The sequence below is a fragment of the Anabrus simplex genome, chromosome 1, assembly GCF_040414725.1.
Source record: "Anabrus simplex isolate iqAnaSimp1 chromosome 1, ASM4041472v1, whole genome shotgun sequence".
Lineage (NCBI taxonomy): Eukaryota > Metazoa > Arthropoda > Insecta > Orthoptera > Tettigoniidae > Anabrus > Anabrus simplex.
This window is the reverse complement of record NC_090265.1, coordinates 962,497,229-962,524,552: the sequence shown is the minus strand read 5'-3', so window position 1 is coordinate 962,524,552 and position 27,324 is coordinate 962,497,229. Positions and strand designations below refer to the sequence as shown.

The 27,324-nt window shown below is 38.7% G+C and overlaps 1 protein-coding gene across 1 annotated transcript in view; it reads right to left on the bottom strand.

Moving 5' to 3' along the window:
- LOC136857637 (DNA-dependent protein kinase catalytic subunit) overlaps positions 1-27,324 on the bottom strand; it is an 873,484-nt gene that overhangs the window by 504,876 nt on the left and 341,284 nt on the right. The window contains exons 18-19 of the mRNA XM_067136445.2: positions 12,788-12,974; positions 12,497-12,708 (exon numbers count right to left, since the gene is read on the bottom strand). Of these exons, the coding sequence (XP_066992546.2) occupies positions 12,497-12,708; positions 12,788-12,974 (399 nt within the window). The remainder of the gene's footprint in view (positions 1-12,496; positions 12,709-12,787; positions 12,975-27,324) is intronic.

The window sequence follows — 27,324 nt, the reverse complement described above, 5'->3', positions numbered from 1 at the left end:
AATACAAATATTGAGCTTGAATTATTATTATTATTATTATTATTATTACATCGTATGTACATACGATATGATCATGTTGTTTGTGAGGTTGTCATGAAACATGCTGCACATAAATTTTTATATGCGTTCAGTTAATGTAAATACCTGTAAATTAATATTATATAATTTATTACTACCTGTATGTGTAATCCATTACAGAATTGTGAAAAACACTGCAACATCCAGAATGACGTATCTCTGACACTAGACGATGGTAGAATAATCTGTACAATATAATCATGTTGTTAGGCACTCTAGAATTTACAAAAAAATATGTCTTTCTAGAAGCCTGGCTAGGCACATATATAAGGACGTGGTTTTGATGGTAACGACGAGTTACTGTTTAGTAGAGTTATGGTGTAGCAGGAGTATACTTGTGACCACGTGTTGTAGGTGACATGCTTGTAAGCAGCCAACTGTTTTCTATTGTTTTAACGTTGCAACTTCCATGTGGCCTGCACTTACTGATAGACAGTTGTTAAAATGGCAGCTTTGTTGATATGTGTATTTTGTTAGCGAAAGCAGTGATTTATGTGTGTGTTTGATGTGTAAATTGAAGTGAATAAATAACTGTACCAATGACTGCATTTCAAGTTTGTCTTTGTGGATACATTAAAATCAAGGAGAGGAAAATTTTGTTGAAGTTCATGGATCCCAAATTCCAAAATAACAAACAAGTTTTCTATAGAAACGAAGCCCTCTATGTAAAGTCACAGAAAAAGGAGGATTGATTTCTATGGACACATATTCTGAATGAATCCTGACAGATTAAGTTAACAGATCTTCTTTTACAACAAGAAGGCTAAACCCAGCTGGTTCAAGGAAGGGGAAGAGGATCTGAGAGATCTTAAGATTACAAAGTCATGTTAAAGAATGTCCAGCCAAGAGCGTGACCAAAGAAAACTAAGAGGTTCCAAGTTAAGATTAACACCAGAAAACCGATTTGGCTATCAAAGGAGGGAAGGAGGAGGAGATCAGATAGAATGAAGAACTACTGGGAGAAAAAAAAGAACCACAAGCACCTAAGAAGCGATTGATTTGTCGTCTAGTGTCAAGAATTTCATTTTTAGGTTCCATATTGAATCGAGATTTACATTCAAAATTGTTAGGTATGGGGATCCACCTATTCAATATAAGAAATAGTTATAATTATAAAGTAATCACACGTTCATTTTATTTAGGACTGGTTTTGGCAATAGGGTATGCCATCATCAGCCTAGGAAGTAAGACAAAGACATTGGACATAGAGTACATTACAAATGAAAATCCACAGCCTGTTTCCAGTCATTCGAGAGGGTCAGGAATGGAATGAACGAAGCTCCCATCTAGCGGCGAGGATAGGAAATGTGCCGGCTGCCGAAGCCTGTCGCACTCCTCTGGGGCAATGATTAATGAATGGTTAATGAAATGAAATGATAGTGGAGAAAGTTGCTGGAGTGAAAGATGACAGGGAAAACCAGAGTACCAGGAGAAAAACCTGTCCTGCCCCCGCTTTGTTCAGCACAAATCTCACACGGAGTGACCGGGATTTGAACCACGGTATCCAGTGGTGAGAGGCCGGCACACTGCTGCCTGAGCCATGGAGGCTTCACATACATTTCTTAAAATTATTAACAATACTTTTTTAAAATGTATGTGCTTGAACTGAATTACTTGGTACACCAAAATATTTGTACAGTTAAAATTACAAAAGTGGAATGAGCTTTTTTCACATTGTAAGAACAATATGAGTCGTTAGCTACTTTGTAGTCATAGTGGTATATATGAAATTGAGTTTCTTAATTCAGTAATAACATTTGTAGTGGACTAGTTACAACAACCAGTTGTTTACTTCAGTTCAATTAAACTAATAAACTTCATTGCTTGTCCGTATTGAACCAAGATTAGAACTTTTTATTATACTTTTGGGTCCACCTTATTCAATACATAAAAATTGTTGCATAGATGTAATTACAACATATATTTTTCAATCAGTACTAGTTTCAACGCCTAACTGCGTCATCATCAGCTGGTAGAAGTTTGTAGAAAATTGACAATCATAAAAGTTTATCAGCGTCAAATTCATCACAATTTAAAACTTTAAATACTTTTTTTTTTGCTCAGATTAAACTCAATGCAGTGTTTGATAAACTTTATATCCTTGCCTATCTTCCCTGCCTTAATTCTTAAGCCCAAAAACCGATGGGTTGCCATCTTTGCCTGGTGGGCTTCCTCAGTTAAACTTCATTGCTTGTCAGTATTGAACCAAGACTACAACTTTTCTTAATAATTTTGGGTCCACCTTATTCAATATATACAAATTGTTGCATAGGTGTAATTACAACATATATTTTTCAATCTGTCATGTCATGTATGAAGTTTAAAAAATGTCTAAAATATAGTATGGCTTCTGTGTCACAGGTTATAATATCAACAAAAGTTCAGTAAAAAGGATAAGTCCATAGTATAGCTTGGTCTGCATGTCTGCAGGTGTTGACTACTTTCCAGTTCTTGTGGTACCTATATGTAGAATTTGGTTTATCAATTTGAACATCTTGATTCAATTTTTAAACATTTGTTATCAATATAGATATGCTGATGAGCTAGTTGCTACAACCTGTTATTCAAGAGGAACTTCCTTCACTTGAATACCAGGTGGAATAAGGTTGAATTTTACATTAAAGTAGGTAGTAGGTAGTGAAGCCTTGTTCAGCGAACTTGTGTGTTGTGAGAAGAGATGTGGACATTATTCAACCATTCAACTTTAGGCGTACCAGCCACAAACAAATATTTGATGGCCTTGCCAACCACACACAACACTGGACAATGACTTATTGTTGAAAAGGCACGATGTTTCGGAAAGTAATAAGATCAGCACGGTTTCTATTAAAACGACACTATTTATTACATACGTAAATCACAGATGGATACAGTGAAACAATAGACAAGGAGATTACAATCATGACGTGTCAGAATGGACAAAGTGAACAAAGTGTGTAGGTGGCGCTACTTGATGGTGGCTCAGTTTTGTCTGTACATTGCTCAGAATTTGAAAATAATGGTATATCTGTATCGGTCATGTCCATAGTAACAAGAAAATGCATTTTTTACATTTCCGTAATTTCTGTCTGTCTGTCTATCTGTCTGTCTGTCTGTCTGTCTGTCTGTCTGTCTGTCTGTATGTATGTATGTACACGCATCATGAGAAAACGGTTGAAGAGAATTTAATGAAAATCAGTACGTGAAGTCGGGGGGTGAGCCTCTACAATCTAGGCTATAAATCATTTTGCTCACGCTGAGTGAAATGGTAGTTTAGGGGAAGGCCTAAAATTGAATTCTCAACTATTTATGTAATTAGTGGTCTAATGAAAATCGGTATGTGAAGTCGGGGGATGAGCCTCTACAATCTAGGCTATAAATCATTTTACTCACGCTGAGTGAAATGGTAGTTTAGGGGAAGGCCTAAAATTGAATTCTCAACTATTTATGTTATTAGTGGTCATATTTTAAAGAAAATGGGTATGCAAAGTTGGGGAATAAGTTGCTATAATCTAGGCTATCAATAATTGTATTCACGCTGAGAAAAATGGTAGTTTAGGGGAAGGCCTAAAATTTAATTCTCAAATATTGTTATTAGTAGTCCTATCTTGATGAAAATCGGTATGCAAAGTCAGGAAATAAGTCGCTATAGAGTAAGCTGTAAATTATTTTATTCACGCTGAGTAAAATGGTAGTTTAGAGGAAGGCCTAAAATGTAATTATCAAATATTTCTTATTAGAGGTGTAATCGATGAATGCTACATAACTAAGGTTATATAGTATTAAATTTCATATTATTCATGTCTTATGCATTGTTACCGTACTGGCTATGATCACAAAGATATTCACGAAATTGGATTTTTGTTAATAAGTCCATATCAGCGCCAAGTAACGAGAAAATGGGTAAACAGTATTTAATGAAAATCGGTATGTAAAGTCGGAGAATAAGAAACTACAGTTTATGGTATAAAATATTTTACAAATCACAGAGTCGAAAGAAAACTAAATGTGAAGGCCTACAATATAGAAAGCTCATAACATTGATCAACAATAACATTACATTGACCATTGTTTGTCGTGATGTGCTTTGTGTCTTCTGTTGCCCCTCATCTCCGGTAGATAGGATTACTGCTGCGTACAGAGTATAATTTGATTTACGCTGCACCGACATAGATAGGTTTTATGGCGACGATGGGATAGGAAAGGGCTAGGAGTGCCTCAGGCCTTAATTAAGGTACAGGCCCAGCATTTGACTGGTGTGAAAGTGGGAAACCACGGAATACCATCTTCAGCGCTGCCGACAATGGGGTTCGAATCCACTATCTCTCGGATGCAAGCTCACAGCTGCGCACCGCTAACCACACGGTCAACTCGCCCAGTCGTACAGAGTGTAACTGCCTGTCTGAATATTGATGGGAAGTAGCTGGGGAGTTAGATAACTTTCTTCTTTAGCATGCCATTCCCCTGGTTTATAAATTTTCTGATACTACTGGTACGTAACACACTGGATCATCATAGCATTCGGGCTATTCAATCCCTACTCTGAGGCACTGATTGGAATGAACAGTGTGCATATTTAGTGGAATAATGGCAGATGAGTGTTCATGGCAATCTGTGGCCTGGTCATCCCAGCTCTGGAACTCTGGACTATTAGATTAGCACCACAATCTAACCACAGCAATGTTCGTTAAAAGTGATAAAACGTGCGGCTTTCCATTTGATTGAGTATTTTATATGATAGCATTGCTTTTAATCGCTACATTCATACTTACGTTTTTGTACTGACCTATGTTGATCGCAGGTTAGGAAAACCACAAAGTCATTCTTTCTGAGAATCCCGTAGCGAAGCACGGGTACATCAGCTAGTATATATATATTCTCAACATTTATATATCTGCACTGATATTAACAGAAGAGTGGACATCAATTTTATCTCATCATTTTGTTTTTTTATACCAAGATTGATACTCTTACTCATCAGACCAATTTTATTGTATAACACCAATGTACCATATTAGACTATAACGCCTGTTATGCGTTACATTACTCCATCATATTTTACCCAGTGTTCATTTAGCTCTAAATGTAAAAAAAATTGTTAACCATTTGTACTTTGCATTGCATGTATTATGTACACAGTTCTACATTATGCACCCTGCCCACTTTGTAACTTCTACCTGAAGATGATGCCACTATGCATCGAAACCAGTACTAGAAACAAATAACATATTGTAAACATCTTATACGACATACTTAGTATTGAATAGGTTGAAACTTTCTCAATTCTAATTGTGAATCTCAGCTCAATACGAGAAAATGTTCTTAACTTATAATTAAAATTATCCTAAGAAATCTCTCATCCTCTTTCTCAGCAAAAGGGAATTTCTTATGGTTCTATTCAAAGGGCTACAAAGTTACGTAAGTTAAAACCTACAAATGCAAGAACATAAACCAGATGATCCTGATTAATTGATGTTAAATAAAGTGCATGATGGAGAAATTGATTGACAAAGCGTAGTTTCACTTATGTGCATATTTAAATTGTCAAACCAGCCGATATTGGAGCATAGAAAAACCTAATCTGTTCCATTAGGAACCTCTTGATGACAAGAAATTACAAGTAAGTACTTTCAAAGTGCATTAGAAGTTATCAGGCAGTCACTCTAGCTTGCTCTCATATTGGTTGGCTCGCAGGAAGCAATATCTTGTGAAGCCTCATCTGCCGTTCTCCATTAATTGAATGACACAGTACAATGAGAACATCTTTTATGTCCTATTATAATCTACCAGAAATCATATTTTTCTAAAAAATGAGTCTACACTGCTAGAAGAGATATTACACAATCTAAAACAATGTTTGGGTTTTAGCAGGATAACACATCATCAGCCACTATGATTATGTTATGTATTGAAATAAAATGAAATGGCGTATGGCTTTTAGTGCCGGGAGTGTCCGAGGACAAGTTTGGCTCGCCAGATGCAGGTCTTTTGATTTGACTCCCGTAGGCGACCCACGCGCCATAATGTGGATAAAATGATAATGAAGACGACACATACACCCAGCCCCTTGTCAGCGAAATTAACCAACTAAGGTTAAAATTCCTGACCCCGGCGGGGAATCGAACCCGGGACTCCTGTGACCAAAGGCCAGCACGCTAACCATTTAGCCATGGAGCTGGACATGTTATGTAGTTAGAGAACCTTATCCTTCAAACACTTTTCCTCTTTACCCAACAGCAAAGCAGCACCCAGGTTTTAACAAAGGTTACTGCTATTCTTTCCCTATTCTCCACGAATAACGGCCGGAACTGAAAATTCTGGATGAGTAATGTTTTGTTTTATCCACCCTATTTACTGAATCTACTCTTGCTTACTCGGTAACTCGCTGCTCTCAATCTGTTTCACACACACACACACACACACACGCACGCACGCACGCACGCACGCACGCACGCACACACACACACACACACACACACACACAAAAATCATTATAGACTGTTATGCCTTTCAGCGGTTCAGTCTGCAAGCCTCTGTAAATTTACTAAACATCGCCACAATCCTCGATTTGCAACTAGTGTTGTGGTCTCATTTAGTTCCATACCTCTTATCTTTAAATCGTTAGAAACCGAGTCTAACCATCGTCGTCTTGGTCTACCTCTACTTCTCTTACCCTCCATAGCAGAGTCCATTATTCTCCTAGGTAACCTATCCCTCACGTGACCATACCACCGAAGCCGGTTTATGCGTACAGCTTCATCCATCAAGTTCATTCCTAAATTAGCCTTTATCTCCTCATTCCAAGTGCCCTCCTGTCATTGTTCCCACCTGTTTGTACCAGCAATCATTCTTGCTACTTTCATGTCTGTTACTTCTAATTTATGAATAAGATATCCTGAGTCCACCCAGCTTTCGCTCCCGTAAAGCAAAGTTGGTCTGAAAACAGACCGATGTAAAGATAGTTTCGTCTGGGAGCTGACTTCCTTCTTACAGAATACTGTTGATCGCAACTGCGAGCTCACTGCATTAGCCTTACGACTCCTTGATTCAATCTCACTTACTATATTACCATCCTGGGAGAACACACAACCTAAATACTTGAAATTATCTACCTGTTCTAGCTTTGTATCACCAATCTGATATTCAATTCTGTTGAATTTCTTACTTACTGACATCAATTTAGTCTTCGAGAGACTAATTTTCATACCATACTCATTGCACCTATTTTCAAGTTCCAAGATATTAGACTGCAGGCTTTCGGCACAATCTGCCATTAAGACCAAGTCGTCAGCATAGGCCAGACTGCTTACTACATTTCCACCTAACTGAATCCCTCCCTGCCATTTTATACCTTTCAGCAGATGATCCATGTAAACTACGAACAACAAAGGTGAAAGATTACAGCCTTGTCTAACCCCTGGAAGTACCCTGAACCAAGAACTCATTCTACCATCAATTCTCACTGAAGCTCAATTGTCAACATAAATGCCTTTGATTGATTTTAATAATCTACCTTTAATTCCATAGTCCCCCAGTATGGCGAACATCTTTTCCCTCAGTACCCTGTCATATGCTTTCTCTATATCTACGAAACATAAACACAACTGCCTATTCCTCTCGTAGCATTTTTCAATTACCTGGCACATACTGAAAATCTGATCCTGACAGCCTCTCTGTGGTCTGAAACCACACTGGTTTTCATTCAACTTCCTCTCAACGACTGATCGCACCCTCCCTTCCAAGATGCCAGTGAATACTTTGTCTGGTATACTAATCAATGAGATACCTCGATAGTTGTTGCAATCCTTCCTGCTCCCTTGCTTATAGGTAGGTGCAATTACTGCTTTTGTCCAATCTGAAGGTACCTTACCAACTTCTTCTTCTTCTTTTCTAGCCTATTTCAATCCACTGCTGGATATAGGCCTCTTCCATGTGCTTCCATCGTCTTTGGTCTTGAGCCACTTGGAACCAGCGTGTTCCAGCCAACAGCTTTATGTCGTCGAGCCATCTCTTCAGGGGTCTTCCAATGCCTCTCTTGTGTCCCCATGGTCTCCAGTGAACAATCCTAGAGGTCCACCTGTTGTAGTCTTGTCGAGCTACGTGTCCTACCCATTGCCATTTTAGTCTTGCTACTATCTCTAGGATGTCTGTTACATTAGTTCTTCTCCTGATGTCCTCTGAACGGATCTTATCCCTAAGGCTGATCCCTAGCATCTGTCGCTCCATGGCTAGTTGTGTTCGCTGAAGCTTGCAAGCACTTTCCTTTGTCAGAGTCATCGTTTCCAGACCGTAAGTTGTAACTGGCAGCACGCACATATTATAAACCTTGGTCTTCAGGTTAATTGGAACATCCTTGTTGGTGAGGATGAATCTTAGTTTTCGGAATGCAGTCCAACTCATACCTATTCTGCGAGGAATTTCTGCACATTGGTTGTCTTTTCCATGTTTTAACTTGTGTCCAAGATAGATGTACTCATCGACAGCTTCTATATATTGGTTTCCCATTTTAAGTGGTCGACTCTCGGGGCTTAGTATTTTAGTTTTATTAATGTTCATTTCCAAACCAATCTTAGCAGAAGCAGTTTTTAATTCTTGGATCATGTTTTCTAGCTCATCTAGATTTTCACTTATGAGCACAATGTCATCGGCAAAACGCAGGTGGTTCAAATATAACCCGTTTATTTTTATTCCTTTATTATCCCAATGAAGGGTTTTGAATACATCTTCCAAGGCAAGGGTAAACAGCTTTGGAGAGATTGTGTCACCTTGTCGAACTCCTTTGCCAACTCCATGCTAATTTTACTACTCTATGAAGCCATTTCATCCCTGCCTTCCCACTATACTTCACCATTTCAGGTCTAATTTCATCTATTCCTGCTGCCTTATGACAATGGAGTTTATTTACCATTCTTTCCACTTCCCCAAGCATAATTTCACAAACATCATTTTCCTCCTCCCCACGAGCTTGGCTGTTCGCAACACCACCCGGATGATTTCCTTTTACATTGAGAAGATGTTCAAAATATTCCCTCCAGCTCTCCAGTGATTCTCTGGGATCTATTATGAGTTCATCTGAGTTACTCAAAACACTGTTCATTTCTTTTTTCCCTCCCTTCTTAAGATTCTTTATTACTGCCCAGAAAGGTTTCCCCTGCTACTTGACCTAGCCTTTCCAGGTTGTTACCAAAATCTTCCCACGACTTCTTTTTGGATTCAACAACTATTTGTTTCGCTCTGTTTCTTTCATCTACGTACAAATCCCTGTCTGCCTCTGCGCTTGTTTCGAGCCATTTCTGATAAGCCTTCTTTTTATGTTTACAAGCTGCTCTCACTTCATTATTCCACCATGATGTTCGCCTTTTCCCATCTTTACACACAGTTGTTCCTAGGCATTTCCTTGCTGTTTCTACTACAGCATCCCTGTATGCCACCCATTCCCTTTCTATATCCTGAACCTGCTTACTGTCTACTGTTTGAAACTTCCCACTAATCATATCCATGTACTTCTAATTTCCTCGTCCTGGAGATTTTCTATCCTTAATCGTTTGCAGACAGATTTCACTTTCTCTACCCTAGGCCTAGATATACTTAGTTCATTACAGATCAGATAGTGCTCTGTATCATCGAAAAATCTGCGGAAAACTCATACATTCCTAACAGATTTCCTGAATTCGAAGTCTGTTTAAGATATAGTCTATTATGGATCTGGTACCCGTAGTCTCCCATGTGTAGCGCTGAATAGCCTTATGCTTGAAGAATGTATTCATAACAGCTAAACCCATACTAGCACAGAAGTCCAGCAAACGCTTCCCGTTCCCATTAGCTTCCATATCTTCCCCACATTTACCAATCACCCTTTCGTATCCTTCAGTTCTATTCCCAACTCTCGCATTGAAATCGCCCATTAGCACTATTCTATCCTTGCTGTTGACCCTGACCATGATGTCACTCAATGCTTCATAAAACTTGTCAACTTCATCCTCACCTGCACCCTCATACGGTGAATACACTGAGACAATTCTCGTCCTAATTCCTCCAACTGACAAATATACCCACATCATTCGCTCATTTATGTGCCTAACAGAAACTATGTTGCGTGCAATGGTATTCCTGATAAGGTGCCCTATCCCAGACTCTGCCCTTCCCTTTCTAACTCCTGTCAAGTACACTGTATAATCTCCTATCTCTTCCTCGTTATCTCCCCTTACCCGAATAACACTTACTCCTAGCACATCCAGATGCATCCTCTTTGCTGACTCAGCCAGTTCTACTTTCTTTCTTCCATAAGCCCCATTAATATTGATAGCTTCCCATCGGATTCCATTTCGTTTGCCAAGATGTTTCCAAGGAGTCCCTCGCCTGTCAAACGGGAGTGGGACTCCGTTACTCCCATAGGTCCGAGGCTTGCTTAAAATGTTCTGAGCTCGGTAAATTCATGAAGCAGGATGCTACCCTACTTACATATTGTACCAGAAAAAGTTTTTGGGTAAAGGGCATGAGTAGGACCTCAGGGAGTGGAACTTGGTTTTGGAGCCGATACAGAGTAGGATAGACTCGCAGAGCGAATAATGGATGGTTAAAAAATTTTTTTTCAAAACAATTTATTAATTCTTCACCCTGCGATATGATTATTGACTCAAATCTGGCATTGAAATTAAAAGTTTGAACGTAATCTTCCTGAATTCTGTTCATGAAAATGGCATAAATATCACTGATTCCAAAGTCTTTCATATGTGAGAATATGAGGTATTGAATTTCCACCTAAAGTCTTTCTAAACCTAAGCACACACTTATAATTGTAAGTTGATATGAGAAATTAAATTTCTGTTAAAAGTTTTCAGTTTTCAGTTTGTAAACTTTGATATATAGCACACTTGAAAAGCCTAAAGTCTTTCTGTGAGATATAAAAATGAAATTTGAAATTAAATTAATCACTTCTGAGAGATTATGAGAACTTTGAAATATTTGTTCACACGCGGCACTGAAGTTTCCACTGTTCAAAATTAATGAAAACAATTTTAGTCAGTTTGTTACTACTCACTTACGGAAAGAAATGTTGCTACAAAATGTCGAAGGATGGACATCTGGAATGTTCCGTGGAGAATCAGGATCGGCGATGTTCCCTTAACACACCATGTTGACGTTCCCGATGAGGTGATGACGGCTGGAACTGGATCATGTAGCATTGCAGCTTGTTAGGGTGATTTTTCGCACACAAAAAATTCACTTAGTGTGAGTAGTTATCACTGACACTGTCATTTACTGTTGAACACTATTTATGGCGTAATTGAATTTCAAGACGTGAAATAAAGAATCACAGTCCTTCCTGTATGAAATACTATTTAAAGTCGTTACTGAAACGTTCATAAATACACAGTTCACACTTGAAAAGGCAAGTCGATAATCACAGTCTTTGAACACAGTCATTAAGTCACTAAGGATTTATTTTCTGCTTATCTTGTTATGATAACGTCATATTACCTCAGAAAAAGTTCTTAATTTTCACTCAAATTACTGTAAGTCGTATACTGATGTGGCGTGAATAAAGAAATACAATTCAATACTCGAAAAGAAATGAGTTCTGGTGATTCTACACATTAGTTTCTGTAGAAGTTCAATATCATTTGAAGTAACCTAAGTCTACACGTAATGACATATTCTGTGAACGTTAAATATTTGATATTTGCACTTCAATAAGTTCACTCGTATTATATTCTTAAATGTCTTTAGAATTAGACTGCGACGCGATGTACTAAATATAGTGCGACGTCTTTTATAATTCTGTCGGCGATATAACTTCGCGTTCCGGAAATGCGACGGCAAGTACTTTCACCGTGACTGCGCGAACATACTGTACGCGGGTCGGTCTCTCCTCTGTCTCACTCACACACAGCTGTATACTCGTCCTTGTACTGGCCTGCTTGCTGGCTGGCCTTGACATATATAGATACCAGCGCTGGGAGGGGTAGCATCTCTTGGCCATGTGACCGTGAGTGCGTAATTTCGTTGAGACTTTAAATTATTATAACTCAACAACCATGGGATGAATTAATTCGAAATTCACAGGGATTAACTTTTATGACGTCCGCTATGATTCAGCGTTTGTCCCGTTGAAATTGGTTAAGGCGTTGAAAAGCTGGTAAAAAAAAATTCTTTTCGAGAAATATCTCTAGGGGAGGTGAGCTTCGAGCGACAGGTGACGTCACTTGACTCCGCCTAGTGCACTCGTGGGGTCTGGCACATACTGGAACATTCTTTACATAGATGTTCGTACGTCGGTCGGATCTTTTATGCTGGAATAACGTTTCTTTCGATTGATATGGACCAGGACCTAGGCTCTCCTGGTACATCATGCACATATAATTTTTCTAGAAATGTACTTTGCCTCACTTCTTTGGGAATAGCTACTAATAATTCATTATAAAAGAGTTTCCCTCACCTTGTTAAAGACACTGGCTTCAGCCTTTAAAACACGTTCTATATGGTCCACAGCACTTTCAAGTTCAGTGACTGAGCCAGTCATTACTTCTTCAGGCTTTGTCTGCGCAAGGTTCTCCATGAGATAGTAGAGCAGTTCCAACCAGAATTCATCTACCACGGCTTTATCCTCTCTTAACACAGCGTATATACTGTTGAAGGCCAGAGCTCCTCCTATCATGTAAATACAGAATAAGAACTACCAGTGATAAATATGCACCACAGATAAATACAGACAAATACTCATTCTTACCAAATCTTTTTGATGAACTAGGGTGCATACAGAGAAGTTCAATCCTCTTGATAATGAATCTAACATTGATGGGTGAATTATCGAGTTCATGAGAATGGTGCTGCCTGATGGCCCATACAACAAACTCACAAAGGCATTCAGCAGCAATATTACGTAGTGCACTGTCTGCAGGGTCAGTGAGGGCATCCTAAAATCAAAGGTGTCAAAGTTCACTGGACTTAATAAATCATTCAAGGCTCTATTACAAGAACAAAATTTAATATTGAAAGTAAAAATATATTCTAGTTCAGTAATCAAACTGAGATGGTAAAATGGAAAAGAGGTTACCTTGGTAAAGTAGAAAATAGATCATGTTTTTTTAATGGTCTCCTGCTTACGGTGATTGTTTATAATGTTCTTCCCTTCCTACCTGTTTTTACCTTTTGTAGCTTCACTACTCTCATTAATACGCACTAGCTTTGCATTTAATAACACAGGTTTTCAAACACTTTTAGATTAAATCAAGATTTGAGAAATTCTCATGTAATCACTGATTCACCACATTCACAATTACATCCAAATATGTTCATATTCGCAAATATTACTCACAGCTGTTAAATAATACACACATTAAAAAAAAAAAAAAAAGGAATATGGATAGAAACACACAGAATAAACACAATGATGGGTCAGTGCACAACAGAAGAAACAGCAACAGAATAAAGAGAAAAGAACAAACACTAAAACATAAGGTACCAGTGAAAGAAATTTAAATAACGTAGGACTTCTACAAGAGACTTCTACAGAACATGAAAGAGGAAATCAGGGCAGACTACAAAAGAAATGCAGTAGTTTGGGAGCTTACCAAACACATACTGATGCACTAATTACCAACTGCACAATGGTCTGGTCAGGTTTTCCCACTATGACAATGGAAAAGATCATACTGCCAGCAGCTCAACACTGAGTGTTGGGTGACTTCCTACAGGAGCCAACAACTTTGGACAAATGAGCTGCTTTAGATGGAAAGATGCCCACCCCCAGTGAAGGAAATGACAATGGAAGCCATCAAGCTCTTTTTTCTGGCCCAACAGCAGTTCCCAACTGTTGTGGAGGCAGAGGAGGTCAAGCCAAATGGACTGGCTGTGAAGGCGCATCTTAACTATATTTTGACTCCATGGCAATCTGTTGCAGTACCAGCATTCAACACTGTAAGTCTTATTTCATGTGTGCCGCAGGATTTGGCTCCGAGATCACAGTATGAGGGTCTCTCCCCAGCAGGCAGCGATCCATCTTAAACAAATTCATGTCATTGGCACTTTTCCCTACTATCTACCTTCACACTTTGAAGTCCAATGGGGATGGGATATAGAGAGTAGGAGCGGGTTTCAAGTGAAACTGGGAGCTTCTACTCTGGACCTGCATTTTGGCAGCAGATGTGTGATGGTCGTCTTTCTGACATCTGTGACTACTCAGGAATTCAGTCCTGTGTCCGTGTAGGCCTATTTAGGAGTACCGCTGTCAACTTCCACATGGGGAAGGCCCTAGAAAATGTAGGCTAAACATCGCTAGCCACACCCTTTGCCTGGTTGAGCGGCCGAATCCAGTGGTCACACCGCTATGCCGCACTTGCGGTCAGAAAAATAATCAATCATTTACAATTGGAATTTGGAATATCGGAACACTGATGAATATAAATAACAACAGACCTGAAAGACGAACAGCATTTGTCGCTCACAAGCTAGCTAGATTGGACATTGATCTTGCCGCCTTGAGTGAAACCAGACAGTCTGGTGATGAGAAAAATGTTCTGGATTTTGGATCAGGCTATACCATCTTTTGGAAGGGAAGGCAGCAAGGTGACCCTCGTATGCATGGTGCTGGGTTTGCTGTGAAAACAAAAGTAGTAAATGTCCAATAATGGATCATTTATATTGGTATTATAGTAAATGTCCTCTAGCTCACTCCCACAGCAATCACTGAACAACATATACCACTCACAGGGGATATTTTCATCACTCACATATGCGCCCATTATAGATGCTTATATTAAGAATGCATTTTATCACCAGCTGAGCAAACTCATCTGCAAAGTACCAAAGGAAAAACTGTTATTGCTTGGTGATTTCAATCCCAGAATTGGGATGTGATGAGCAACCATGATATTGGAAAATGCAACACTTAAGGGGTTACTGCTTCTCGGCCTACATGCCCACCATACTCAGTTCAAGCTACCTACAAATTTTAATCTAGAACGGCTGAGAATCTTGCATTCATAGAACAGCGGTAAAGGGTCAATTTGTCCCATCATAAGAAATGCTTGGAAATGTTCAAATTAGAACTCAATAAGAGATTTTCTTCTACTGTGTTTCCACGAATTTATTTTGCACACAAAGACCTGACTTTAGTATATAGATCTTGTATATTACTGATGGACACATGAATAATCACAAACAACTGTATCGTATTTGTTTCTCCAAGGAGTTTTCATTAAATTAACCAACTGAACACCTTGTGTTAGTCAGTCATCCACACTGCAACAATTATATATTTTCAGAAATACATTAAAAAAATTAAAAACAACTTAACACATTTTCCACACACACATTCTTCTTTTCCTACACATTTTTTGCACAATGTTTTGAGGCACTTGCTGCAGGCATTGTTGCCTTTACAGAGATCAACTTGGTACTTCTTCCACTTTTTAGATGGAAACTATTCTACAAAGACCTCCTGTTGTTGTTTTGTTGTTGTTGTTGTTGTCCTTGCTCATTCTATCTTGTTAGTTCACTTACCAAATGGCAGATGAACTTCTTCCACTTTATCTTTCTACTTCCTACTACACTGTTGTCTGGCAACGCAAACTCCTGCATTGTAATAAGGAATTGTACAGGGACCAAAATGACCCCTTCTACTGTCCAGGGTATGCCACATCAAAAATCTATGAAAATGTAAATATTTGCACGGTGCGATACATCACCATAAAACAGACAAAAAACTATGAAAAGTCAAGACACTTGAAGAGAAGCAATATAGGACTGCACATATTATTAAAGAAAAATTGAAGGTGGATGTCATTTTGACCACTTCCGCTGTTCTAGTATTAAGACCACGTGGATGCACCCACGCTCTAACCGCTGGAATATTCTTGATTATGTTATCACCCGGTAATGTGATAAGAAAAACATTCTGATCACCAAGAGCCCAAGAAATATTTGTGACTGCTATACAGATCACTAACTGCTGACTCAGAATCTGTTTCCACCATAAACTGCCCCATCATTGCTCAAGTCTGTCCAGAAAGAAGTTTGATATGCAGACAGTACTTTTGCAAGATAGTTCCAGAATGCAATCTCCAAACGGTTGGCATCCAATCCTCGGTTTTTCATTCTTAAAGAATTTTTGTTTAGCCGTCCACCTTTCAATAATTAAAGAATCTATGAAGTCTGACCTCATATTACCATGTATACGATCCCCAATGTCAACTGCAATGAAAAAGCAAGTAAATACCTTCTGCCTCTTTGTGCTGAGCATGCAAGCCGCAGTACCAGACGTGCAAACATTCTGTTTAACACTGATGTTCCTTACAGCACCCAGCAGCTTCAGCCTTATTCTGACCGTTGGCTGTAAGTACTGAAAGGTGCAGCCATAAACAAAAGTTCTTTAAGAATTAAAAATCAAGAACTTGTAAGTCAATACTGAACAGTCAGAAAGTTCATTGACTGCAATGGCAACCAATCTATCAGAAACATCGTGGAGCAAGAATGGTCAACAATTCAGTCATGAAATTCACTGGATGTAATGGTATCCAATTTAACAATCAGAAGATACATGGAATGAGAATGGTCATTAATTCAAACTGTTCTCCTGAAGTAAGCTAAAGCTAAATTGTCAATACGGATCCAGAATGAAATTTATTACATATGAATCTATTGGTTTCAAAGAAAAGTTGAGACTGGTTTGAGGACAATAATGACAGATATTATGAACCTCATTGATGCCAAACAGAAAGCTCTTATATCCCTTAAGCAAGATCAATCCTCCAGCTTCAAGAAAGCCCACTTTCAAGATTTTAAATGGAAATAACAAATTTTATTTAGGGAAATAAAGAACAACCAGGGGCAATAGAAAGCTCAAAAACTTCAAAGGTTATCCGGTGTGAGAGACCTGCAAAACTTCTATGAAGAGATTAAAGAATTATGTGGACCGATTTGTTCTCACAATAGAAACTCTGATATTAGCCAAAAATGCTACCACCTTTACTGACAGCCAGGACATCTTACAGAGTGCTAGAAACAGCACTTCTCCGCTTCTTTAAATCAAAACACTACTTAGCTGAGGACTTTCTCAGAGACGTGCTACAACAGCCCCCACAGCCATGGCTGGCAATGCCACTGCCATGCCATGAATTCTGTAAGGCTCTTCCTCTTAACAAAATTAAACCCAAAAGACACCTGGACTTGACAACATTCCGTTAGAGCTCATTCAAGGGTGAGGCTTATCCTTAAAAGCAAGACTCTTCACACTAATCCACATTTTACTCTGGGAAACTCGGCAAGTAACTGGTGACCTGAAGAATGCTACTATTATCACCATATTAAAAAAAGATGATCGCAGTATGTGAGGCAACTATCACTGTATAAGCCTGTCAATCAATCAATTACTACTGATCTGCATTTAGGGCAGTCGCCTAGGTGGAAGATTCCCTATCTGTTGTTAACCTAACCTTTTCTTAAATGATTGCAAAGAAATTGGAAATTTATTGAACATCTCCCTTGGTAAGTTATTCCAATCACTAACTCCCCTTCCTATAAACAAATATTTGCCCGAATTTGTCCTCTTGAATTCCAACTTTATCTTCATAATGTGATCTTTCCTACTTTTGAAGACACCACTCAAACTTATTCGCCTACTGATGTTCTCCCATGCCATCTCTCCACAGACAGCTTGGAACATACCACTTAGGTAGGATGCTAAATATAGTATCTTCAATACGGATCGATAATGATATTTATCACTTGCAACATACCACTTAGTCAAGCAGCTCATCTCCTTTCTCCCAAGTCTTCCCAGCCCAAACTTTGCAACATTTTTGTAAAGGCACTCTTTTGTCGGAAATCGCCCAGAAAAAATCGAGCTGCTTTTCTTTGGATTCTTTCCAGTTCTTGAATCAAGTAATCCTGGTGAGGGTCCCATAAAATGGAACCATTCTCTAATTGGGGTCTTACCAGAGACTTGTATGCCCTCTCCTTTATATCCTTACTACGACCCCTAAATACCCTCATAACCATGTGCAGAAATCTATACCCTTTATTTACAATCATATTTATGTGATTATCACAATGAAGATATTTCCTTATATTAAAACCCAGATATTTACAATGATCCCCAAAGGGAACTTTCACCCCATCAACGCAGTAATTAAAACTGAGAGGACTTTTCCTATTTGTGAAACTCACAACCTGAATTTTAACCCCGTTTATCTATCATCATACCATTGCCCACCGTCCATCTCACAACACTACTGAGGTCACCCTGCAGCCGCTCACAATCTTGTAACTTATTTATTACTCTGTACGGAATAACATCATCTGCGAACAGCCTTATCTCTGATGCCACTTCTTTACACATATCATTGATATGTATTAAAAAACATAGAGGTCCAATAATACTGCCTTAAGAAATCCTCCTCTTAATTATTACACGGACAGATAAAGCTTCACCTACTCTAATTCTCTGAGTTCTATTTTCTAGAAATATAGCCACCCATTCAGTCACTCTTTTGTCAAGTCCAACTGCACTCATTTTTGCCAGTAGTCCTCCACGATCTACCCTATGAAATGCCTTAGACAGGTCAATCGCGATACAATCCAATTCACCTCTTGAATCCAGGATATCTGCTATACCTTGCTGGAATCTTACAAGTTGAGCTTCAGTGGAATAACCTTTCCTAAACCCAAACTGCCTTCTATCAAACCAGTTATTAATTTTGCAAACATGTCTTATATAATCAGAAAGAATGCTTTCCCTAAGCTTACATGCAATGCATGTCAAACTGACTGACCTGTAATTTTCAGCTTTATGTCTATCACCCTTTCCTTTATACACAGGGGCTACTATAGCAACTCTCCATTCATTTGGTATAGCTCCTTCATGCAAACAATAATCAAATAAGTACTTCAGATATGCTACTATATCCCAACCCATTGCCTTTAGTACATCCCCTGAAACCTTATCAATTCCAGCTGCTTTTCTAGTTTTCAACTTTTGTATCTTACTATAAATGCCATTGCTGTCATAGGTAAATTTTAATACTTCTTTAGTATTAGTCTCCTCCTCTATCTGGACATTATCCTTGTAACCAAATATCTTTACATACTGCTGACAGAATACTTCTGCCTTTTGAAGATCCTCGCATACACATCCCCCTTGTTCATTAATGATTCCTGGAATATCCTTCTTGGAACCTGTTTCTGCCTTAAAGTACCTATAGATACTCTTCCATTTCTCACTAAAATTTGTACGGCCCCCAATTATGCTTGCCATCATGTTATCCTTAGCTGGCTTCTTTGCTAGATTCACTTTCCTAGTAAGCTCCTTCAATTTCTCCTTACTTCCACAGCCATTTCTAACTCTATTTCTTTCCAACCTGCACCTCCTTCTTAGTCTCTTTACTTCTCTGTTATAATATAGTGGATCTTTACCATTCCTTACCAACTTTAAAGGTACAAACCTATTTTCACATTCCTCAACAACTGCTTTAAACCCATCTCAGAGTCTGTTTACATTTTTATTTACCGTTTTCCTCTGATCATAGTTATTAAAAAACTCCCTCATGCCTATTTTATCAGTCATATAGCACTGCCTAATAGCCCTGATTTTCATGTCTTCCCTTCTTTGACATTTATTTTTAACTACCACAAAAAACAGCTTCGTGATCACAAATACCATCTATTACTTCAGTTTCTCTGTAGAGCTCATCTGGTTTTACCAGCACCACATCCAGGATATTCTTCCCTCTAGTTGGTTGCATCACTTTCTGAATCAGATGCCCTTCCCATATTAACTTATTTGCCATTTGTTGTTCATGCTTCCTATCATTTTCGTTACCTTCTCAATTGACATTTGGTAAATTGAGATCACCGGCTACAATCACGTTCCTTTCCTTATCGTTTCCCACATTATCAAATAATTCTGAATAAGCGTTAGCACTACCCTTTCTTGGTCTGTACACTCCAAAGATATCAAGTTGCCTATTATCTTTAGAGATGAGCCTTACACCTAGAATTTCATGTGTCTCATCTTTAACTTTTTCGTAGCTTACAAATTCTTCTTTCACCAGAATGAATATTCCCCCTCCTACCATTCCTATCCTATCTCTACAATACACCTCCAGTTCCGTGAGAGTATTTCTGCATCCATTATATCATTTCTCAGCCATGATTCAACTCCTATTACAATACCTGGTAAGTATATATCTATTAAATCACTTAATTCTATTCCTTTCTTTACAATACTTCTACAGTTGAGCACTAACATTTTTACGTCATCCCTACTTGATTTCCGGTTCCCTGTTCCCTTAACACCGCTCCCTAGTTCACTCTGTTTCCCTGAATGTACCTCCCTATAACCATTCTAAACAAATTTCCTAAATTATATGCACCACTGTGGTTTAAGTGAAGGCCATCTGAGCACAGATCCCAATCTCCTACCCACCCATTAGGATCTATAAATCTCACTCCCAGTTTCCAACATACCCACTCCATAGTCTCATTTAAATCCCCAATCACCTTCCAGTCAGTATCCCTCCTACACAGTATTCTACTGATAATCTCCGCTTCCTTAAACTCCACCCGTGCTGCATTTACCAGGTCCCACACATCCCCAACTATGTTGGTACTTATACCTGCTTGTCTCACGTTGTTAGTACCAACGTGAAACACTACCACCTTCTCATTTCCCTCCTCCTCCTCTTCTACTTTACTCAACATGTGCCTTAACTGAATTCCTGGATAACACTCTACCCTGGTACCCTTTCCTCCACACACCTCCCCGACATGTCTAACGATGGAATCCCCCATGACCAGAGCCTCAACCCTACCCACCTCATTTGATCCCCTTCCCTCCTGGTCAGCCATATCTTTCCTGACAGCTGCAGAAACTACTTTCTCCTCCCTTATCTCCATCCCATTACCCTGTTCCACCTGTCTTTTCCTATCCACTACTCCACATTTCCCTTTCCTATCTCTTCCCTTTCTCCTACTTCCACACTTCTCAGCAACAGTTCCCTGTTCCACATCTTCCCTCGATTGTTCTACCTGCAGTGACACATACCGATTTCTCACAGACACCTGTCCTGAATTCTGATCCTGAATGGAGCCCTTTGGCTGCAATCTCCTTCCCCTGTCTTCTACAATTCCTCTCTGTCCTTCCCATCCCTCTTTTACACCTACTGTATCCTGTATATTGTTTTAGGGAGGCCTCCTTTCCTTCCTGTCCTCTGAGAGAATCCTGATTATCTCCCTCAAGCTCTCCAACTCCTCCCTCATACTCCTTAATGCCTGGCCACACCCACAGTTCCTATACTTGCACTCCTTAGCTATCTTTACTGAATAATGAAAAGAAAAGGAAAAATAAGATAACTTATTCTTTGCAAAATAAAAATGAAAGGAAAGAAATATTGTCTAGGATAGTTCACAAAGATCACACGACAATAAGTTAATTAATATAGGCTACTACTACACTATAATACTACTTAATTGTATTATTTTTTATTCCTACAACACCCTACCAGGATGAAAATTGCTGTTAATTACTGGAAACAGAGAATAATACACAAGAATTACACAATTCTTAACAGCAGGTATGTCTACCCTAATTACTACAACAGAATTCTAGTAAGAGAGTTACTACAGATACCACAGATAAGGTACTGTCCATAACTTCTTGCAAGGATTCCAATTAGCCATCTCCAGGTTGTCTTTAAGTTTCTCCGTGAGTCTCAGTGTGGTTTCCATGCCTCAAGAAGCATAACTGACATGATCTTCTGTACAAGGCAACTTCAATAAAAGTGCAGAGAACAGCAGAAATGTCTCTACTCAGGGTTTTTTGACTCTGTCCCAAGGCCTGTTATGTAGACAGTGCTGAGACGCTTTGGTTGTTCTGAATGCTTTGTGGCCTGGTTTGAGCACTCAATCATGGTATGTATGGTTAGATTTTCCATAAAAGAAAAACATCTGTGAAGCTTTTCCTATCACACATGAACTGAAGCAAGGGTGTGCACTTGCCCAAACACTCATCATTTTGATGACACTGTTCACATCCCTTAACTCACGTGACCAGAATAACTGCACTACAGTATGTTGATGATATTGCAACACCTGCTCTTACCCCTGATGATTTGTAGCACTCAATCAATAGTTTCAAGAGTGCATATGATAGTTTTGCCTAACCATCAATGCCCTATAGACTAGTCTTCCAGAGTTCAATGTATCTGTCTCAGGTGACATTCTGGAACAGGCAGATCACTTCACGTACCATGGGAGCATCTTGCCTACATGATGAACCTCGTAAGAGAAAGTGGAAAACAAATGCCATGCTGCTCATTTGGCATTTGGTCAGCTATACATGTGGATTTTTAAGAATAAAGACCTAATAGTTCATACCAAACTTTAAATTCTTGAGACAGCATGCATGAACAGTGCAGAAGCCTCTATCATTGGCTATCAGCTTCTGTGTCCTGGGTCTGTGAGCCTTATGAACGATACTAGGCTTCCTCACCAATTCATTTATGGTGAACTTTCCTCAGACACAAGACACCTTGGTGCCCCTTTGAAACATTATGAAGACCAGTTTAAACAAACCATGAAGGTCACAAACATCAACTATAACCACTTTTATTCAACACTGCAATGGATGAAATAATGAAAAGAGTTAAGAGACTCTACAACAAATATGAGTTTAACTCTCTTGGTGCCAGAGTCGCTGTGAGCGATCCTCGAAAAATGTACAAAACTTGCCAGAGTCGCTCTGAGACACACTTCGTTTCTTGACATGACCATTGAAAAGAGTTCAAGCTACCATGTTCTGACAACATTCTTCTGTTTTCTATCGATAATCTTGAACGATGTTTAAAGACCCTTGACTTGTTTACGCGCGACTTGTAAAAGCATGGTGTCAAAGTGTAAGAAGAGTTGTGAAAGAGAGGAGAAAATTAACGAACTAATGAGTCCAGGAACTGTCGTGGAGCCTGTGCAGGATTGTAGTGTTCAACATTCCTTTCTTCCCAGTCACTTTTATTATCAACAGTCACTATTAGTATCAACATCACTATCACTTGCTTGGTTACGTACAGTCACATTCCACGTAGGAAATTCATAGTCGAGGCAAAATCGGCACTTGATTCATCACCAAGATCAGAATCACAGTCCACAAAGTCTGAGAGGTCACCAATTTACTTGCCAGTCATCATCTACACGCCTGCTTATTTTCACTGTTGTCATTTAATTGTCTTTACTTGTGTGATTACCATTGTTGGTGCATTTTTCCATATGTTAGATTTTAGAATTTCAGATTTTTGACACCCCTGCAGATATTTTCAGAACAAACAAAATGCGTTTCTTTGTCCTTGTATTATGAATGTGTGCCCTTCAGTGTTCATTTTTACTCCATTTGTAGACATATGGTAATAAGAATTCCCAAATTTTCCAACTTTTACTTTTATTAATAAATTTCATCAAGATCTGAAAGTTAACCTGAATTTAGATGACTATGTTTTGCACTCCCTGATTAAGTTTTGCTTTCATATCTTTAAAAACCATGAAGTTACATTCTTTTTTCCGAAAGCCTACATTTTCCATTAAAACAGCCTGGGCACTTTTAGACCTCGCCTTTACATTTTTGCCTGACACAAAAAGGGTTAAAGCTCTTGCCTTTGTGGATAATGTTTTGATATGGGGCGATAATGAGGCCGAAGTACAAAGGAAGATGAATGATTGGAATTCTATATTCAAGCCATTTGGCCTCAAGATAAGCAAGTCCAAAACTATAGTTTTGCCTATCAGTCAATCTGTACTAACATCACTCTAGATGGATCAAAATTGGAAGTACATCCGTTCTGCTATCTTGGCAGTGTAGTAACAACAGATAGCCGATGTCTTCAGATATCACTAGTACAGTACAGAATGGAGCACAGTTTTATCATCTTGTGAGAAAACTTATTTGGGATAAGCAAGTTCCATTAAGACCAAAATTAATATTCAACAAAAGCTTCTTTGTACCACTTAGTCTAAAAATCTACATCCAAATACTAGCAATACTAGGAATACTAGCAAACTATAGGTGATGGAAATGAAGTTCTTAAGAACTATGATTCAGAACACAAGGAAGGAGAAAATTAGAAACTATGAGATATGCCATCTTGTCCGAGTAAAACAACCCCTTAGTGAGATCTGTGTCATAGTTGGGCTGAGATGGTTTCTTGCAAAATGGTACTAATCTTTCTCAAGCATCTTCTGTTCCTCATATTTCACAAGCCTGAGTTTCTTCTGCCCAAGAGCTTGCTAATTAGTGTGTTCCTTCTGCTCGAGTTTTCATAACTCCAGCTTTGTCACAGGTGTGTTGTCCTTCCACACTTTTGCAAGCTGGTAATGCCCTTGGACAAAGTTATGCTGCTGACGTGTTTTCTCAAGTGTTTAGCCATCTACCACACCAGCTATATGTGCTGAAGTCAATGTCTAAGTTTTCATTTCTTTTCTTTCATTCCTGATCAAGCTCAACGATCAGAGTATTCTGTACAATCTTGGTAATGATCAGATTTTCCAAAAACACTAACCATACATGTCCAGTGTTCTGTTGGAGCACGTTCTAACAGCTATTTCCCAAAGGTGGACGACAGAACTATTTGTGTTCACATTCTTTAAGTCTTTATCCCATCTCAGGCTTTGCCTTCAGTCATACAATGATATTTTCTTATGCAACAGTTGGATGAAATCCTTTCTGTGTACATTCAAGATATTAAGTTCTATGCCAGGGTATTCTTGATTCATTTTTCTGAGCCTGGTGCCTAATTATCGTTCTTACCTTTACTTGTCAACAAGACAATTAACCTTCGCACAGCTGGAAGCCATGCCTGAAACACCTGAATATGTGCACTATGCAGATCAGTTGAAAGTTCCCCTAGCTCCTCCACCTGTTTCTCTTTCTTATTATTCTCCTAGACCACATAATCCTAGCATGTGTTTCAATTGTGGTGATCCTAACCTTTTAAGGAGCAACTGTCCTAAGATTGGACCGTTACTTAATGCTAGCCGTACCATCAGTTACTCTCCGCCAAATTGTCAGACTTCCATTTCGGCTCAGATAGGCATTTCAGTAGACAATGTCTGTGCAACTGCTCTAACTCTTCGGGATCTGGGCATACTCAAGATAATAATAGACAAGGACTATCTGTGCATTGTAATCTTAGACCTCCTAAAGGCGTTAATCATACTGCTGCTAACTATATTTCAGATTGTAGTTCAGTCAATCCTCATGCCAACTGCTTTTCAATTTATGATTCATCCAGTCAGGCAGCAGACTGTATTTCAAAATGTGTCTCTTACAGTCCTGATGCAAACTGTATTTCAGAGTGCAATTTTTCCATTATGATAAAAAATGTTTTCCCAATATTGTAGTATTTCTGCTGTGCAACCATGTAAATGTCTTTTGTGTGAATGGAAGTGAATAATGAACTGTTTATGGCTTGTTACATTCTGGTAGTAGTATAACGTTAATGAGAGACAAATGGTTTCATTTACTTATTCAGACAACTATTTCAGGTTCCCTGTGAAAATCAATTTCTGTAAAAAATGGTTTCATACCATGAAGTCTGTGTGTAAATTCCCTCCTTCTGACGTTGTTTCATTATCGTGTCACACTATAATACACAACAATATTGTACAATTTCTACAATATCGTGGGTTTTGTTATGGTAAAAATGTTAGTCTGCAATTTCACATGGGAGTTACAAAAGTCTTGATTTCTAAAGATTTATCATATCCATCCATTCTTAGGGCAAATTTTATCACTAAATCTGGTGTGATTTTCAATTTGTTGTACAATTCTTTGTACTTTAATATTTTATAAATTGATCTACCCCTTGTGTAAATATTGTCCTGCATTTCCTTTTGATAATTTTGATGTCCCTCACAGTGATGAGGGTGAAACATGTACATTTCTCGTTGTGTAGTACCATTTGAAGCAGTTCCCCATGTGAAGTCCCAGTTTACGTTCACAAGTTTCACAATTATAGGTTGTCTCTCGTCTTCTCCCAGGAACATTTCGCTTGGAACACACAATACAGTCCTTGTGCTTTCGTTCTGGGTGTGGAGTGATGATATGCAACTTTCCATCCAGTCTTTGATCTTCATCTGAAGTAGAACGACGCCCCCTTCTTGAGTTACCACCTCCTTTATGGAAGTCTCCAACAAGTTCCTTGACCAGCTGTCTCCTACAATTTACATGTTTCATGGGCTTAGTGTGATTTGCTTTGGCATTCTGGGCATTGGAGTATGTAAGCATTTATAATTGAAACCTCCATACCCCAGAAAAATAATGTTCTCCACCATTTGAGTGTCTTACAGAGAAGCACTCACCCATGTAACTATTGTAATTCACAACTACACTTGGTTTATTTACAACGTTATCTGCTTGTCCCTGCTCTTTCCTTCTGATGTTCTCTGATGAAGATGTACTCCATGTACTGAGCATTGTTACAACTCTTTTGTCATGCCAAACGAGGATTAGTACATCTTCACTATTGTGGCATGCTATATTTGCTCCTTTCTTTTAGGGTTGGTTTCTTGATAGAAGCAGGAACAACTTTCCTATTAGAAAGCAGAGTTCCAGAAAGGTGACATTTCACAGCTAGAAGTTCAGTGGCAAGTGTTGGGCTTGTGTAAAAAGACAGTCGGTGAAAATATGGTGTCCAGAAACATCGGACCATATTCCTCAAATGTAATTATAAAACTGAAGAACTATTCTAGAAGGGAAGGATGGTTTGATGAGGCTTTCTGCAGTGATTTTCCCATGATATGATATAAAAGTACAGATATAGCTACAAACAGAGTCGGCCAAAACATATATGTATGTTCCCCATTTCGTAGGTTTCTTTGGGTTGTAAGTGATGAGAGAGATTCTTCCCTTGAATCCCACTACTGACAATTCTGTCCTTGTATAAATAGTTCTCTGCATCTGCTGTCCATATATTTGAGAAAGTTGCTGACTTTTTGTGTTCTAGTTTTCGAAGAGCGATCTAAATTGGGAACTGTCTCTAAATGCAACATCCAGAATATTTGAAGGAATCATTTCCGTGTCATCACTTCACTAAAAAACTGTAGTCTTGATGTAACGTCCTTTGCCCAATAATCCTTTACGTCAGGTAAATGAAGTATTCCCATAATGATTATGATGATGCCTAGGAATGCCAACATTTCATGCTATTCCTCATTTGCCCAATCATGCCAGGTGGAGAATTTTGACAAAGTTTTGTTGCCTATTTGTGCCCTAGCATATGCATT